The sequence below is a fragment of the Cololabis saira genome, chromosome 16 (assembly GCF_033807715.1).
Source record: "Cololabis saira isolate AMF1-May2022 chromosome 16, fColSai1.1, whole genome shotgun sequence".
NCBI classification, from domain to species: domain Eukaryota; kingdom Metazoa; phylum Chordata; class Actinopteri; order Beloniformes; family Belonidae; genus Cololabis; species Cololabis saira.
The window spans coordinates 20,463,629-20,482,749 of NC_084602.1; the positions used below are offsets into that span (position 1 = coordinate 20,463,629).

General features: G+C 39.6%; 1 protein-coding gene across 2 annotated transcripts in view; it reads right to left on the bottom strand.

The window, feature by feature from the left end:
* The window catches only part of myo6b (myosin VIb), a 46,611-nt gene that overhangs the window by 9,342 nt on the left and 18,148 nt on the right, over nt 1–19,121 (bottom strand). For both annotated transcript variants that reach the window (XM_061742957.1, XM_061742956.1), the window contains exons 12-28: nt 18,447–18,591; nt 17,063–17,220; nt 16,629–16,720; nt 15,717–15,789; nt 13,518–13,645; nt 12,610–12,705; nt 12,302–12,472; nt 11,363–11,401; nt 11,048–11,141; nt 8,764–8,894; nt 8,456–8,533; nt 7,818–7,947; nt 7,196–7,286; nt 5,593–5,743; nt 2,246–2,454; nt 2,053–2,131; nt 763–923 (exon numbers count right to left, since the gene is read on the bottom strand). In XM_061742957.1, the coding sequence (XP_061598941.1) occupies nt 763–923; nt 2,053–2,131; nt 2,246–2,454; nt 5,593–5,743; nt 7,196–7,286; nt 7,818–7,947; nt 8,456–8,533; nt 8,764–8,894; nt 11,048–11,141; nt 11,363–11,401; nt 12,302–12,472; nt 12,610–12,705; nt 13,518–13,645; nt 15,717–15,789; nt 16,629–16,720; nt 17,063–17,220; nt 18,447–18,591 (2,026 nt within the window). The remainder of the gene's footprint in view (nt 1–762; nt 924–2,052; nt 2,132–2,245; nt 2,455–5,592; nt 5,744–7,195; nt 7,287–7,817; nt 7,948–8,455; nt 8,534–8,763; nt 8,895–11,047; nt 11,142–11,362; nt 11,402–12,301; nt 12,473–12,609; nt 12,706–13,517; nt 13,646–15,716; nt 15,790–16,628; nt 16,721–17,062; nt 17,221–18,446; nt 18,592–19,121) is intronic.

The following is a 19,121-nucleotide window of genomic DNA, read 5'->3' on the forward strand; positions in this document are numbered from 1 at the left end:
AATTACTGCAATATTATTTGGTGTAATACTTACCCCAGTCATCTAAAAAAATTTGAAGTTTTACAGAAAAAAATTATCCGTGCCATCTCTTGGACTGAATTTAACTCACCTACTCGACATCTGTTTGCCCACTATGGTATTCTTCGACTCAAAGAATATAACTACTTCCATAATGCATGTACAATATATCAGGTGGTCTCAGGTTTTAATCCCAGACTAACTCAACTCATCCCAATCTCCGTTCCCCAGCACACCCACAAAACTAGACACAAACACCTCATTATAGGGAAAAAACGTAAACTTGTGGGAACAAGTTTGAGTGTTGTGTGTCGGGGACCACAGATTTGGAATGAGCTGAATGACAACCTTAAAAAGTCACAATCCATCTCCATATTTAAACAGCAGTTAAAGAATCAGTTGTTAAGCTCATATATATATAAACGTACACTCCGGGATCACAAAATGTTTCATGTTAAGTGTTTGTAATGTGATACGTTGCATGTAAGTGGTAGTCTAGTATAATGTGCATGTTGTTTTGTTGTGTTATGTGTGTATTAAGTGCAAGTGTATGTATGTATTCCTGCCTACTGTATGTATGTTAATTGGCTCCTACCATAAGCGTTTGATAGCTTCTCCAGGAGACCAATTCACATGTGTGAAAGTGAATAAAACAAACAAACATACTCGTGCTGAGGTCAGCTCAGGCCATCATCCCGCCTGTATCATGCCTGTAATACCATGCAGTGTTTACATGTAGAATACCTGCGCAGGCCTGTGTCCACCTGGCCCTCCTCGGTGATGAGCTCAGCTTCGCTCTGAGCGATTCTCATGGCCAGCTCCCGGTCTCTTCTCTCCTGCTCCAGTACGGCAGCATTCTGGACCTGCTCCTCGCGCTCCAGAGCCAACTGGACTTCCAGTTCTGCCTGTAAACACACACTTAATGTGATTGCCAAGTTTTTAAAATCAAGATACTAATACTGCCTTGCTGCATGCCCACGCCTGGTTAAACCTATTAATTCAGTCTGTGGGGCAGCTAATAAAGCTTTACTGGTCATTAGTCCAGAGATAACAGAACAATTAACAAACATTCAGTAGCAATCAAAGAGCAGAGTTCTTTTTGTTGTTGATGTTTATGTTGTAAAAACTTCAAATTCTCTTGATTTTACAGACACTTGACGATGGGACCCAGCATAAAATGTAAACCAAAATACAAAGCAATGATTTGCAATTCTCATAAACCCATATTTTATTCCCAACAGAACATAAACAGGAGTTACCGTCCTGTGCTAACTGACCCATTTACTAAATGCTCGTTTTTGATTTGAGCAAATATTTTCCACAAAAATGCCAGATTTTCTCAGATATGCTGTTTATGTTCTATTACGAATAAAATATGGGTTTTTGAAATTCACAAAAAAATGTATTATGTTTTTTTTATTTACATTTTACACACCATCGCTACTTCATTGGAATTTGGGTTGTATATTAATTTCACTTCGCCTGGGAAGATGGAGTTTTATTACTCAGCTAATGATTACATTTGTCTATATCACATTTCACAGAAGAATGGCCTCTACAGGAAAAATTCTGCTTTCACTTGTATCAATATGTAAAATGTAATTAGGCCAACTTTACAATCCATTTATTGTAAAGTATAATGAAGAACTGGTTGAAAAAGTTATATTGTAAATTTACAATAGATCAATAAAGTACCACCCAAACCTAGTAATGTTTAGGCAAAACTATCAACTTTTGCATTTTTGTCAATTAATTAAGATATGCTTCCCTGTTTTAAACTCAACATATTTATCACATTTTATAGAAATACAATATAAACAAAGACATTTTTATAATAATGGCAGTATTTGAATGGTCAGGTTCCTCACTGGAGGTGAACGAGAGGCTACAACAGATTCAGAAATATTATCTTTATTTCCTGTTCTCATTTAAAAGGCACTAGTGTGGAAGTTGTCATTAATTTCATGAACGTTGCAAATTCTCAACAGACGAAAGTGTTTAATAGAAGAGCTTAATATTGTAGGAGACCCAAACCTGTATAACCTTCTCTTCCTCCTTCCTCTTTTGTCTGTCTTCTTCCTCCTGCTTTCTTTTTAGTTCCATTTCTGCTTTGCTAAAATGTTAAAAGAAAACAGAACATGTGTTTAAAAGAAAAGCAGAACAATAAAGAAGATGTGTTATTACTGTGTTTTCAATATCTAAGGATATTTTCCTTGCCGTCACTTACAGTCTCCTGTCCTCTTCTTCCTGTTTGCGTCGTTGCTCTTCCTTCTCCCTTCTCTTTCTCTCTTTCTCCATCTCTTCTTCAATGTGTTTCAGTCTCTCACTCTCTTCTTCCTCCTGCTTTTTCTTTTGCATGGAGGAGAGCAGCTGCTCTGAGCATTTCACCAGTCCCTGGTACTGTGTGTCAATCTCTTTCCAGGTCATTACTGTGCTCTGGTGGTCGAAAGAATACAAATTTCAAGTCATGGTCACAAAGGACTGATAAAGAAATACATTTCCTTTTCTAATCCATCAAAAGCCCTGAATCAAGTCCTCAGGGGAGTTCAAATGTGCAGGGTGGTCAGAGAACCTCCATCATTAGGTATTCATTCATAATAAAAAAGGGTGACAAGCTCACAGGTGACATAGTACGGTTCTGAGTTTGAGGAAATTAAACTGTCACCTGTCTATCCATCCATCCATCCATCCATCCATCCATCCATCCATCCATCCATCCATCCATCCATCCATCCATCCATCCATCCATCCATCCATCCATCCACTTCCACTAATCCGAGATTAGCTCTTGGGGTAGCAGCCTAAGCAGAGAGCCTCACAACTCACTCTCCCCCATCACTTCCTCCAGCTCTTTTAGGGGAACATTAAGGTGTTCCCAGGCTGACAAAGAGATATAATCTGTCTAGCATGTCCTGGGTCTGCCTCAGGGCCTCCTTCCAGTTGGACATGCCCAAAACACCTCCAGACGGAGGCGTCCAGGTAATCACACAAAATGTACAAACCCGCTCGTCTGGCTTCTCTAAGTGTAAAGCAGCAGCGACTCTTCTCCTGGGTAACTGGACTTCTCCGAGGAGGAGTTCAGTGACCCTTTGGAGGAAACTCATTTCAGCTGCCTGTATCTGTGATCTTGTTCTGTCAGTCGGTTCCCACAGTCCATCACCATAGATGAGGGTGGGAATAAATATTGACTGGTAATCAGAGTCTTGGCTTTTGGCTCAGCTCCCTGTTCACCACAACAGACCAGTGCGGCGTCTGCATTACCACAGATCGCATCGATCTGCATGCCACTCGTGATCAAGACCCAGAGATACTTACAAGGGTGCATTTATACCAGACTTGTTTGATTTCTTCCAGTGGACTAGCTTGAAGCAATTCACAGCTGAATTAGATGTAGCTGGAATAATCCAAGTTAAAGGGGACCTATTATGGCATCTAATACCTATTTTAAACAGGCCTTGAATGTTTTAAAAACAAGCTTTTAATTGTTTTTGCTAAATAATTTAGAAATTCAGCCTCTGAGCCATGTCTTTATCTTCCCAGTCTCTAACCTCATTATCTATGCGTGATTCTGTGTGGGCGGGGAGGCTATGATAATGAGGCACTGTGCTGATTGGCTGCCTGAATGACGCGATACACCTCTACGAAAAAATGGCAGAAGTTCCAGCCGGCGGAGTTAGTTGTGGGCTTGGTTTCACGCATCGGAAGCCAACCGATGCAAATTGCATTTTGGTTGCGTAACGACGGGAGCAGAGTCTGAACGGCTCGTAGAAGCCACATCACACTGGATGGCTCATCCGGGCGGCTGTACAGACACTGCAGAATTTGGTTGCTTTCCTCTTTCTCTGAGTTGGCAGGCTGAGGGGAGACCACTTTATATATGTTAAAGTAAGAGAAAACATGTTTTTCATAATAGGTCCCCTTTAATACTTACAATGTGGACCGAATTCTTGTTTCATTCGGGTACGGGGTACCCAGTACCCCGTACCCGACAAAGTATCCCGAGGGACATGGTCTAATGCCTCTTCAAGGTCCATAAAACACGTGAACTGGTCTACCCCCTCCTTTTCTCATCTGTGCATGTCTGCAGGCCAGAGCTTCAGGAGCTGCACGCTACCCTGCAGGTCCATCTCCTCCCAGTGCTTGTTTCCACCTGTCTGTATGGATGTCTATTGGATATAAGCTGATATCCTGACCTGCAGTCCCACCCTCTGACCACCTTTAATAGGAAAGGCCATAGTGTGCTGTCTAAATTTGTTTATATAGATGTCCCTGTAGTACACCAGTTAATAATCGCGTCCGTCTCCCCACTCTGTTCTTCATTCTCTCTGTCCTATCTCCCTTTTCCTGCTGTGCCCAGCTGGCCTTTGTCAGGAGGCCCACCCTTATGATCCAGGTCCTGCTCAAGGTTTCTTCCCTCCTCAAAGGGAGTTTTTCTTGCCACTGTTTGGCTTAAGGCTTTTCTCCCACTGGGGGAGTTTTTACCTGCCATTGTTTATGTAATTATTGCTCGGGGGTCATGATCTGGGTCTCTACAAAGCGCCTAGAGAGAACTTGTGTTGTAATAGATGCTATATAAAAAGAATTGAATTAATTGATTGGGCTCTTTTCTCCAGCAATCCTGCAGAGACAGTACAGTAGCAATTCCACAGTACAAGCTTCCCATGTGGCAACCAGTACAACCCTAACTCATTTACAATGCTCAATCTCTAAATATGTATCAGACAGTCAAGGGAGAGACGAGGTCACCGCACTGGGGGGATTCGTGAGGGCGATTCTTTAACAGTGACACAGCGAGGAGAGATGACAAGGTCTTCTCCCCAATGTATAGAGGTCTGAGCAAAAGCCACTGGAATCTCATCCATTATTCAATCCGACACCTTACCAGGAGCAATATCTTACAATTCAGAATGGCGCTAGTGCTGGCAGTGGGTATGCTTAAGAGCTAACAGTTTTACATAGAATCCATGAACAATTGTTTAGGATGTAGCAGAAAGAAAGCCCCAGGAATTACTGGTTCCTTGGTGTTCATAAGGATACAAATGAAAACTGCAATTATATTTGAATAAGGAAGATTTGTTGAGTACAGAATGAGACTCAACACTGCCAGAGAATTCTGAGCACACATCTGGATAGCATGTGAGTGTGTTTGTAATGATTTGTACCTAGAAGGCCTAATAACTTTGCGGAATATTGCACAGGAAGAACTGGGACTTCACTAATCAAGTTTGATCGTTTAGAAAAAAAAAAAACAGTGGGGAGTCTTCTTCACCATGCTCTTTTTATCCTCAAGTGAGAAAGAGAAAGATTGAGGAAAGGACAAACTTGAGAAAGGCCATAGTGTCTAAACCAAAGATAAGGTCTTCCTCTACAAGGAGAATCATGTTTGTGCCTGGAATCTATACACATGAGGCAGGGAAGCAAATTAAATACGAGACAGATTAGATTAAGGAAAAAGTCTTCAGTCAATGAAACAAAACAATATTTTTGGTTTGCCTTCTAATTCCTTTAGTACATCATTCTCAAGGAAAGGATGATATAAGGAAGTATAAGTGAATAATAACATCAAGGCCTCACCTTTATCTTTGCGAGCAGAGCATCTATGGCGGCACCCAGTTCCTGAACTTGTTTGGCCATCTCCTGCTTGCCCTCTTTCAGCCCGTTCACCACCTCAGTGAAACGTTCCATGTGTTTCTTCAGGTTTCCAACTTTGACCATACCATCAATTCTATGCCAAAAAAAGAGCATGTGTGAAATATCAATGTAAATTTACGATGACATTTTAACAGTGTTATGTATTATTGTCAAAACGTGTTGAAACTCAATTGAAATTTTAAAAAGTACTTTATTATTCCCCAAAGGAAAATTAACTGTTGCGGTATAAATGCAGTTGACTGTAAAGAGCATTTTCATCATAGTGTACATGCGCGTGATAAAGTAATTTTTCCAGAATAACTCTTACCATTGTATGTGTACACATTACAATGATACAATAACACAGTAAATATGCACAAGAGCGTGTTATTAATAAATCAAAGCCTATAACAATTTCAGCTTGAATGAACACTGATTTAAATAAACCTTTAAAAAAGATCAGGAAGAGAGCAAATTCCTCTTTGAATGTCAGAAGTTTAATTTCCATGTCACTGTAATCAAAAAATGACATTAAAAAAAAAATTGTAACAACATGCGTTCAGTATATTTTCATAATCAGAAGGTTTTTCCCATAACTTCAGTGAGCAATCTAATTAGACCGGAATTTGTTTTCTTGCATTCCCTACATAAAACTGTTTATGATCATGATCATGCCCATTGTAATAACAGACACATATGTTTCGACTGTTTTTAAGAGTGTTATCTTTTCAGGTTAGTTTAGTTATGTTTTGATTCACCAGTTTTTCCTAGATTTCATCCTTCCTGATGTTAACGTGGTTGAGGGACCCAGCCAACATTTGTATGAGGGCCCATCTGAAATATAAATATAATCCCACTTGGATTTACCTCTGTATTTGGGCCAAGTTGGACCTAGATCTGTCACCCGTTCTGATCATGATGCCTATTCCTCACCCATGAACAGAACCTGAACATGTGTTGACAGCTGTTTACATGGGACCATCATTCCCATGGGGCGCCATTTTTTCTGCCTATTTATGTCTCAGATGAGTCTAACATACAAATGTTGGCAGTAGAAGTTACTTTGTATCATTTTGTGTCTCTCCAAACCATGCTGTGTTTTCATTTGTACAGATATCGTCTACAACTGCAGTGTTGACCACATTATGTTCCACTGACGTTAAAAAGCAGCCCTACATTGTTTTCATTTCAGACACCTATCCATCACTCTTTGGAAGAGCAACGCTACAAGTTTTTTTATTAAAACATCTGCAGCCACTCACAAATCTAGAAAAAAAACAAAAAAAAACAACCTGAAAACCCATCATCTTTATGATTTGCTTTTACCAGAACCATGTTTCTAAATGCAAGCCAACAAGGGCAAGACAGATGGTTTTTCCCAATTCATTACAGTGACACTTCATTTCCTTACGGCCCACAGATGACTTTTGAGATTGGTTTGAACTCGTAAACGTGTGATGTGGGAAAGCCATCAAAACCCACCAAGCGTGAATCCGTTCGAATAAAAAGTGCACTGAGAGACAAAAGAAAAAGGCAGGAAACTCACCGTGGCTTATGCTTCTTCTTACACAACCACATTCGGACAGTCTTTTGAATCTTAATGCAGGCCTGAGCTCTGTAACTCATTTTATTCCTGACTGTTGTTGGGAAAAGAAGAAATAGATGCAAAAAAAAGAATTCATGATTTATTTTTATTGTTAAGAGCATACGAAAGTACTTATAACATGGACATGGTTTAGCAATTTTCCATTAAAAATTCAGATGACACACAAAATGAAATCAGTCAATATAAAGTTAAGTGTTGAAATAATGGGAAGGAAATGATAAATGAACATTTCCAGAGGCAGTGCTCTGATATAGCTCCAATGTAATTTAATTTAATGCTTTTACACAAATGTGAGGGAGCCCAGTCATAGTTTGTTAAATGGTAAAAATCGATATCGTTACACTGACTGTAACAAGAAAAATGCTTTAAAAGTGCTGTTCCTTATGATGTATAAATAAAAAAAAAAATAATAACAAAAAAAATCCTTCTGGATAGGTAGAATAAGCACAGAAACATTAAAATGATGTTGTAATTAAAGGCCGTCATAAGGTTAGATAGTTGTAACAAACAAATCACTCCAGCTGGGATGTTTTTGAGAATGCATGGTGCATTTATAACCTACGTTTGATAACCGACAGGCAACACCACTGGACCTTCTTCCACTGGCTACACAGCAACCACTTGTTGACTTTCTTCAGCAGCTCTGCAAGGTGGTCTGGATCAGACTTCATGATCTGGTCAAACTCAGCAAACTATTGCACACAGACAAAAATCAAACTGTGATCCTTTTACTTGAAGGCAGTAGCCCCCAGTGGCCCCTAGTAGCCCCCCATCCTCGATGCCTTCCCTACTTGCATCATCATGCGTAAGAGCACACAGAGAAAGAATGATCTTCAACACTTAATCCGCCACACCTTTCCTCCAATACAACACTAATGGTCACCTTCAACTTGCACACTTCTGGCAAGAGATGAGAATTCAGTCCTGATCATCACAATCTTTTTGCATTTTTGTTATCATAATAACTTTCTATAAATCGGTAACCACTTGGATTTTTATAAAAGTACAGATATAGTTTATAGTTTTATTTGGATCCCTGTCATGTTTCTCAGCATTCACACATCTTCACACAACTCTTTGCAGTGAACATTTGTGCACCACTCTGATCTTTGGTGTCAAGCCTGCAGACACCCAGGGTTGTGAACCACGGGTTTTGGACATTTACATTACACACAACAAGATAGAACCTTGATATTTTACCTTTCCTGGCCGGAAGAACACTCGGGTTAATCCAAACTTGAAGTCATGATCATTTAGACCCAGTGCTTTGAACAAAGCCTGCAAAGAAACACCACCACACTCGGTAACAAAGCAATATTATTTATGTGCCGGGAAGTTAAGTCATTACATTTTTTCTTAGTTAATCACTTCTCAATTTGCCTTTAGACTTGGCTTGTTTGTTTTTGTACAGAGCTAATTACAAAGCTAATCTGGTTTTATCTTAAACAGATTAACTCATTATTTAAACCCAGTGGGGTACACATGACTTCCCCAGTGAAGGAGCCCACCTTGCAAAAGAGTCGTGGATTCAGCCGTGTAAGTCTCTCCGGCATATATGCTTTATACATGTTGTAGAGCTCGTGGAAGGGGGCCCTGGAGGGGAACCCCCCCTGCATCAGGTCCAACACTGACACCATTCCTAATACAAACAAGCACAGAATATTTAATATATGAGAAAAGAAACACATCACCCTGAAACAATACCACACACATATGCATGTGTGGAAGAATATGAAAATCTGTCTGTCCACCGCAATAAATAAGTACTAATAAAACATTTGATCTGCATTTGAAGCAAAGACCCGCCTTCTCAATCACCTGAATGGGGGTGCAGCTTTTATTAAAAGCCTGAAATTCTGTTAACCGAGAAAGTGTCTCAAACTAGATTTTTCCAATTAAATTGAATCTGAATATTTGTACTAAATAAAAAATATCTACTGCATGGGGGGTTACCCTTATAACTGTTGCTATGACAGCAGGGCAAAGTCAGGGAACTTTTTATACAGACTCATCAGGGGCGGAGCAGGGGTCCCAGCCTAGGGGGGGCGAAGCATTCTAGATGGGCCCTTGTGGCCTAAACATCCCCGTTAGAACATAATCGCTAAAAATGCCACAGATCAGGCCCAACCAACCACAATTCCAACAGCAGCAGCGACACGGTCAGAACCATTCAAATGAGGTTCTAGCACCATGGATTTACCAGTCATTATGTCAAACCTAATTATAAGCCTAATGCAGAGTTTAAGATATAAGTATCAAACTGGAGATAAAACTCAAATGACATCAGTGATGTCTATGGAAGCTCATTTCCGCCAGTAAAAGAAAAAAATAAGATGAAATCTTAGCCTTAAAAATAAAAATATCCCCACGGTAAGTCATAATTAGGACATAAAAAGTCATCATTTCGACTTTTTATCTCATAATTTCGACTTTTTTATCTCATAATTATGACTTATCGTGGGGATATATTTATTTTTAAGGCTAAGTTTTCATCTTAGCCATAGATGTCTGATTCGCCAAGTAGCACAATTCAGACACACGTGTTCAACCTACACGACGACGACATGTATTTAACACAATCAGACACGGCGGTCAAACAGCAACAAACAATATATGAAAGGCCATATATTCAGCATTATGACAATGTTATCAGAAATAATTAATATTATGACAGCCTTACCAATGATGGTTTCATCCAGCGGTGGACGGAGAACCACAACAGAACATATTTACATCTGGGGTGGGGGGGTAGCACATTGAACGATCCAAAATTCAAAAACTTTTATTTTAAAACTTTTTCAAATCCGAACTATTTCCGAACCATCAGCCGGTTCTTCACCTTTCAATCACTTTGCTCTTATCAACGGCGAAGTCCCTCTGGATTGAGAGCAAGGTGAGGTTGCCAGGTTGGGCAGGTTTCAGCCCAATTGGGCTAAAAAAATATATATTTGGGCTGCTTTTCCTGGGTTTTACTAAATATTTAGGAGAAATTATTAACAAAAAAAAGTTTCCATTATGGCAGAGAAAAGTAGAAACTTACACAATAAACTCACTGATAATATATTTGCTTTAATCTACTCCATTTTATTGTAGTTTTTGTTTGGAGCCTGAACTTTTTTTAGGTTATTTAGTAATGTGAAGATGAAATGTATTACGCATTTAATAATTTATGGTTTTAAGAGAGAATGTAAGATTCGGGCTGGTTTTTCATTATTTCGGTGAGTTTTACGTTGCATTTGGGCTGGAACCTGTCAGATCTGGCAACCTCAACCTCAGCACTGGATTTCATAATGACTCGTCTTTTTGGTCACAATAAACTTGCTCTCATCAACGGCGAAGTCCCTCTGGATTGAGAGCAAGGTGAGAGTTTTTAATCAACTTCAGCTGCTGAAACTCAGCATGAGTTAAGGCTCTGATGCGACAACTGGCTCCACGCATTCCTACGGCGTAGGTACGGCGTAGGTTACGCGGCGACGCGCACCCTACGCCGTAGGATCTGTGTTGGTGTAACGCGGGACCATAAATCAGCCTTAAACAGATGTGCGTGCGAACACGTGCATGACAGGCAGACACACACGGGGAGAAGGGACTATACAGTCCAACTTTCCTTATTTTATTCAGAACACTTTTTTTTTTTTTTTCCTCTTCGGGGTGGGCCCCCCCGGAGCAGTGGGCCCGGGGCGGCCGCCCCCCCTGCCCCCCCGCCTGCTCCGCTACAGAGACTCATCCAAAAGATTAAAAACGAATAAATACATAAAAAAAATCATCTTCTCTATCATATTTTGGTCTTACCTGAGCACTGCAGCTGTGAGAGAATTAGAGCTCCTTCAAACTGGTGACTGACCATCTTCAGGTTGGGTTTAACACAGCGGATGAAACTTGAGCCCTGCACACAAAGATGCGTCAGAAAAAAAATGCACTAACACAGCATTTTGCATCCAAGTCTGTCCCAAACATCTACAACTACCATTTAAATCAAAACATATACAAACTCTAATGATACAAAATGAGCATATTTAGTTCATACTATTTGTTTTTGTGCTGATTTATTGTGCAAGAAATGAAAAGATTTCCTGAAAGGTGAGCAATGAAAGTCCTGTTACTCACCGTGCTGCGAAGCTTCTCGAGCAGCAGGTTCAGTTGGGTCTGAGTGTCCAAGCAAAGACAATTGTTTCATTATTTGTTAAGAGCAAGGTAACCAAGACCAGCTGTTTCAAATGAGGTGTGAGCGTTGCATGTCCTGGTCACCATATGAGGGTAAGGAGAACTCATAGTTAAATACTATCAATCAAGAAAAAGCATACATAATAAGGAATAAAGAAACTACAAGTCTGATGGAAAAGAAGGTGTAAGTATTGAAATGGTGCACAAACACTATGTACTTGAAGGAAACATCCAACAAATGGATATGGAGGGCAAAAAAAGCCTTGGATTCCTGCTTTGAAAAATCCTTGCTATTATACCTCTAGCTGACTTTATCCAGCTTTCTCCATCATGAGGGATTTCTCAAGGGAAAGAGGTGGGACACTGGAAGAAATCTAAGGGTGGAGCTCAGAATAAGGAGGGAAAATAGGAAGAAGAATAGAAAGGAGAACAGTTACAGGACAGATCTGGGAAATAAAGCAAGAGCACTATTTATCAAAAGTCTGAGAAGAAGATAAGCAACAATACAGACAACAACATTTTACAAAAGCAAGACATTCTAATATTATTTTGTGATTTGATATGCCTAAATTTCTGAGCCAACATTCAGCCATATATAATTTAATCTCTACTTAATACACTGACAGTTATTAGCGGTGCAGGATTGTGGAATCAAATTAAGGTACTCAGTTCTTGTTTGCTTTTCTGTAGTATTAGGCTCCACTATCAATCCACAGTGACAAAAAGTACTGTAGTATTTAAGAGTTGACATTCAGTGGAGTTTCACTTTTAAAAAACCCAATTTACAACTCTGTTGTAATAATCTCACTAATTAAAACTGTAACATTTTATAGAAGAGTAGCTATTTTAAAGAACAATCAAAGAAGCTCATCCTAAACAAACCTTGAACTTGTTGCCAACGCTGATGAAACCGAGTTTTCCTGCCTTCTGTTTGGAGTCCTTGGACGTGTTGGAGTTCTCAAACAGCTCTCGAACAAATTTGTCCTTGGATTCACACACCAAACTCTCCAAGGACATGTGGAGGGCGTCATTATTCTTCTCCACGAACCGCATCTGCCAACACACATTCATTCAATAATTGAATAATGTTCCCTAAGTGACTCAACAATGTAAATGATTGCCTTGTATGTAGTACTGACTAGAATGTATATATTTAAAAAAAAGAAAGAAACATTTGGTGAAAATATTACAGTTTCGTAGCAGACGGCTCCTGCAAAGTGCCTTATTATAAAGCCCTCGTCATCCCGGAGATTCCTGTGAATGGTCAACTTTGACTTCCTAGGAACCTAAGTGTGAGAGGAAAAATTTAATTCATAATAATCTGAATACACATAAACAATGATTATACACTAATAATATTCATCAATATGTCTCAGCAGAATTGTGTTTGTTCAGAGCACTACTGAGTTAGATCGGCATCTGCAAAGCAAAAGAACATAATAAATAAAGTTACCACCTTAAACTGTGTTCAAGGTACTTTGCAGTTGGTTATTAGGAGTGCTGAGATTGGTCGAGATATTTCTAAACACATTCCTCTTGGGAGCCTCAATGAAGGACCCAAAAATCCAATCATTTTTCATAGAAAAGTCTAAGCTCTGCATCACTGAGAAAAAACCATAATGAATGACCCTGTGGAAAAGCCGTAAAACGTCGACACAGAAGCATAAGCTCAGAGCAAACACGGGTTTTAGATCAATTTTTCACCCTTTTAAATACCGTCAATTGTTTCCATTTAAATGTTAACAATAACATGGTTTTAGCCAGCCACCTCCAATCTTAAGACTAAATTTGAGTCAAGGCTACATTTAAAAAAGGATTTCATGCTCACAGACACACAGGCAGAGAGACAAACAATAGTAACAAAGACAGCAACTGGGGGAGGGACTTGGACTGCGCGTCATTTACAGAACTAACCCTGACAAAAAGAAAAAAAAAATAACAAAACACGATGACAAAAAGATGGAGCAGTGACATCTTTCCAGCCTGACGGCTTAGAAGGAAAAACAGCAACCACAATACCAGAGACATTTAGAAAAATGCAAGAAAAATATCAAGAGAAAGAATTGATGGGGAAGCGTGGACAGCTCAGATGTCTCACCGTGAGTCTGAAGTGGTCTTTATGCTTGCTGTGAATAGCCAAAGCAAAGTGTTGGTCACTGGGCTGAGGAAGACGATTCTCTTCATCCAAAATGTCCAGGATTCCCACCAGCTTAGCCTCTACCAGATCTGGAATTAACAAATGTTCACCATATATCATGTGATGTATGTGTTCAGTGAAACTTCTTATAGTGATAGAGAATGCTGTATGAATGTGGCTTAGTCCACAGAGATTTACACAGCTTTCCTTTCTGCAGGGTGTATGCACTGCTTTTTTTCCTTTTCTTTCGTACACAATCAAACCCCAGTGAAAGCATTTCAGCGTCTTTCCGAAGGACACCTCAACACGTGGACCGTGAGGCCAGGAATCAAACCAGCACTGTTTTAGTTGGCTACTGCTAAAAAAAGGATATCACCACCGTCGTAATATGTGGGGTTATAATAAGATGCGTCCATGTTGTGGCAGGATTCCAACGCTCATGCTATATGAATGCTGCAAAATCTGACTGACATCTGCCACACTATAAATAAAACAAGGCGGAACAGACCCCCTTGTCTGCATACCAATCACAGTCTAAGCAGATACAGTCAACAGTGTGCAAAGTTGTAAACAATAAAATCTTTCAGCAACTGTCCTGTTTTGGGTACAGTTGAGTAAGACTGGCCTCAATATGATTCTATGGGCTCCAAGGGCTTCAGTCACTGCAAAGACTCAATTTTAAACATGAAAAAAATACTTGTTTCTAAAAAAAAAAAAAAACATGCAGTAGATAATTATTAAATTAGAGTATTTTGGACTATTTTGCTATTTTGAAGAATTTTAATCAAGAAAAATGTCCTTACCCCAGAGACAAAGATAGTTATGCTTTAAATAAGACAATTCAATTTTGGCTAGATTCATAAAATATTATGCATATTTTTAGAGGGTCTGTTTTTGCAGGTAATAGATTATAATGAATGTTCAAAACTTCGGCTGTATGACATGCGTGTGAACCACACTCACGTGACACTGAACTAATGAACTTTTAGAATCAGAAAATAAAATGATATTTCTGTGGTTTAGTACTCTTTGAATTGTACCCCAACATGACGACCAGCAGAATCGGGTAGGAACGGCCGACTTAAGCAATATGTTCGCAACCAATCCCAGAAAACCAGAAATCTTCTGATGCCCATTTTCTCTTTCAAAAACTGAATCTGTTATGTGGTTATTGAGTATTGGCTGATAGTGAGAACTGATCCAATATCACTCAGAAGTTCAAATATTCGCTGTAAAGCTGACTGACATGATGTGGTCAGTCACAGTTTCATAAAGTTTGGAGAGATTTATTTCTGACCAAATGGGCCGTGACCCCTGTTGATTTTCAGGGGCTGGTCAGCCACATGTCACTTTACAAGTTCAAAGTGATGACATTTCTTTGAAAGAGCAAAACCTTAAATCCCTGCTTCATGTTTATTTAGGAGCGATGTGGGACTCACAATAGCCATTTTGATACATAAATTACATGATCCCTAAATGTTCTGTCTGCATGTATGAGTTATACCGGAAATTACCACTGTATGCACTTTCTGGAGTTGAATATTCAAAAAGAACAAAACATGTTCATCAAGATGCTCATTTAGTCTCACACTTGAATTATTCATGGTACATTATGTTTAGAAAAATAATGTGACAGCCAAGGACCTTGGAAAAAAATTTGCATGAACAAGCACCTGCGCATAAATCCTGAAGATTGATGAGTGAATTAATGGCCAACCCAAACGGTCATTTGCAAGTCATAAATGTTGTTCAGTGCTGTCAGTTAGCCTCACACCTGAACAATCACAACCTTTGAAGTACAAATCAAACTGCTTCACCCCTATACGTGGACTACTTCATCTCATTATTTCCAGGATTCATTGGGGGATCGGTAGAAAGCAAAACAAGTGGCTGTAATTTCTCCAGATTCTCATAACACAAAACGGGACATAAAACCCACAAATACTTCACTAATATTGTGATTGCCCTCCTCAGAGACACAGATATGCCCGTTCAGAGGACAATAAGACTTTAGGACCTCCATGAATGACATGTGGGTGAGCTGATGTTTGTGTGTGTGTGTGTGTGTGTGTGTGTGTGTGTGTGTGTGTGTGTGTGTGTGTGTGTGTGTGTGCTCTATTTTGATGTCCGTCGAGGAGGGAAACTAACGCAGAGACTCACCGATGCAGTCCTGGTTGTCAACGTAATGCACCTCATTCACTCCTAAACCTTCCTTTTGATAGAGCTCTTGCTCCTGTAAAGTTAAAAACAAAAAAATAAATCAACAAGTGTGTCATGGGACATTACCAGGTGTGTGGTGGAAAATGATCCACTTTCACATAATTAAAAAAAAATTTAAATAAATGATTTAGTTACCACAAATTATTTGCCATTGTTGAGGAAATGTGCCTAATTTTTATTGACAAGCAGACTAATTTCAGTTAATTTAAGCTAATACTGTGGGAAGTGGTGGTAAACACTTTTGGGCAGTGGATCTTTTTTTTATTCTAAAAAAAATGTGCTGTCTGTAAAAACTGTAAAACGTTTCTGAATAATAATTTTGTATCATTTTGACTACATTGGATAATTTTATACAATTTTACTTTTTTTTGATTGTGGGTCTGCAGAGAGGTGTCAGAAATGTCAAATATGATACTTTATAGGGTTAAAAAGGTTGAAAAACACAGGTCTAAAGTGTCCTAATGTAAAAATGAAAGGAGAAGTAATTTTCTAAAGTGTCATCCAACTCTTCAAAAACATGAATTAACATAAAAAACACCATTCAGGTTAAAATGTGGTGCATTAATTACAGACGTTGGGAAAAATATAACATTAAGAGATCACAGGCATCATCAACACGCATCATCATCTCCCCTGAGAAATTAGCATTCTAATGAAAGCGCTCACACAGGAGAGATAAATGGAAAACACAAAACAGAAAAGAGAGAGAGTAAGACAAAGAAACTGCACATGCCAACCAGTGTCATGAAATAATCGGGAAGTTTGGCTCATCGGTGACGGGACGTGGCGGGTTTCCCAGGATGAAGAAGTAAACCGCACCGAATCGCCTTTATCAAAGGGATGCTCACTCACCTCCTTGAGAATGCGCTCGTTGAAGAACTGCTGCAGTTTCTCGTTGCAGTAATTGATGCAGAACTGCTCAAAGCTGTTGTGCTCAAAATATTCTAAGAAGGTGGGAAAAAGCACACATTTCAATTAATTCCAGAAATTAAATATTTTGCAAAGCCAAATTCAATTATGGCAGAGGTGGAAACGATCGCTCCCTGGTAATGAAGTATATGTACATCCACTCAAGTACCATAATGAATTAAAAAAACAAGCTGCAAAGAAAAAGGATTCTCTTATGGGATTAATGCAGAAAATAGCTATGAAAAAGTGACACCTAAATGGGATCAAAAGTGGAATGAATTGGGGATGTTATGGAAATTTTAACTCTTATGTCACCAGTTGTTTTGCTAAATCTAGAAAGTGTGTAACGTTTTCCAGCTCTGACTACATTTCATTACCAAAGCCTGCAATGTCCAAGACGCCGATGAAGTTGGAGGAGGTCTGGAACGGGAAACACTGGTTTACCCGCTGGACCACGTGATCGAAGAGGCGGCTGTACACGGCCTTTGCCAAGGCATCGCGGGCATTGTTTGCTTGTTCCACCTTTAGAGGCACCCTGGAGGGAGGGACACGCAAAGTGGGGCAGTGAAAGAAAGTCCAAAACTGGGACATGCAAGTCTCTTGTTAAACCTCTCACTTTTCTTTTCTTTTCTTTTCTAATCAACCCCCTTTCTAATGCAGCAGGAAATGTTCTGCTGTGCTGTTTTCATAACATTTGAGGCACAGTGCTTCAAAAATATTCCTTAGTCAAATATTTTTATTCAAACAGTGATGCTGTTGAAGATCGAGGGTTCCTGAGTCAAAGAAAAGGCATTAAAACTAAAGTGTGAGGCTTTTGAACTCTACCCGGCTCTCTACTGGCACTTTACCACAGTTTATGTTAAAATTATTTAAAGAGGTTGAGTGAGTGCAGCTCCACAATGAGCCAGAGTTCAAGTCGGCCGCCCCAGCGGGGCAGAAGCTGAATTCAAAATGAAAACCGTTCAACTACTTTCTTTTGATGCTCATCTCAGTCAGGCCTCATCCATTACAAACAACTGTGGTCAACCTCTACTAAAACTAAGGTTGTCAATTTACGACATTTATAGATTTCACCATGTTAAAAGATTAAATGTACTAAAAGCACACATGACCTTTTACAAAAGGATTTCAATTACAGGTACTTTTATGTGCTGCAATATTTTATATGCACAGGAGTTAAAAGCCATTGTTCTGGCCACCCCCTTCTGTTACCCACAACCTCCCAGGGGTCGGGTGGATTTGTCTGGAGCTTAGTAACAAAGACAGTCTGCCTTCCCTCCACCTGTTCCCCAGACACCGGGGCTTCTCTGTACTGCAGCCATGCTTCCCTGCCTCCTCAGATCAAGACTGCATTATTTATGCAGAGAAAACACTTGCAGGACGGGCCGACATCTGGCCCTTTTGAAATATTAATCTAGCGAACCTGGCCCATCACTCAAACCCCACATCACCAGCAAAGTAAACAGGGAAACTGTCAATGCCATATTCTCCTTCACACAAGAAGTTCAATTTAGCTGTGAATGACTTTGTTTGCCGTCAGGATTAATCACAACTGCTGCATGTCAACTGCACGTGTTATTTAACTTTAACAGGCTAATCGCTGACTGGATAATTTGAATCCCTTTTGAAGAAATTTCCTAACATCAATCCAGTGAGTCCAGGTGACATTAGTTAGCAGTAGCCAATGGCTTATCCGTCCCCTATTTCCCTACATATGTGCGTATTAACAAACAGTGTTTGACTCGCTGCTGTTGGACTTACTTGATAACTGTGCCTTTGGCGCCCCCCGCTGTCGTGAGCATGACTCTGGTCGTGAGGCTGACACGCAGGTCGTCCTTGTCAAGGCCCAACAAGTCAGCGCAGTACTCCAGAGTCTGGCCTGACTGGTTCTTTAGGATGCAACCACCTGAGGGGGGGGGCGCAAATAAATACACAAACAAGCCCAAATAAGAAAGAACAGCAAAACTAGTTGAGACTTTGAATGGGAAGGACACAAGCTGCTTTTACTGTATGTTTAAACACGTCTGTCTTCCTAATTTGCTCAAGTTTGTTTTTTGTTTGTCTTTTTAAACTAGGAGACAATAGTAACTAAGATTGGTATCAGACAGATGTGACTGACTTTAAGAAATGCTCGGTTTTTATTCAGACTGGAAGTTGAATTTTGTATATAAATACAATAAGAAAGATATATAAGTGTGGTTCTTCTGGGAAATTGATCTGTTAAAAGACCCCTGGAGCTCAAGGTTATTACACATAAGAATCTTGATTTTCTGAGCATTGTTTTAAAAGGGTAATGATGTCCTCCTCATGTCATGGGGAACATTATTTTAACCAACCTATTACTTGTAATGATTGAAAGCCAGCCACTTTCCCATCCCATTTCTTAAATAAATACTGAAAGGGGATATTAAAGCTCTTCTGATTGACAGATTGGAG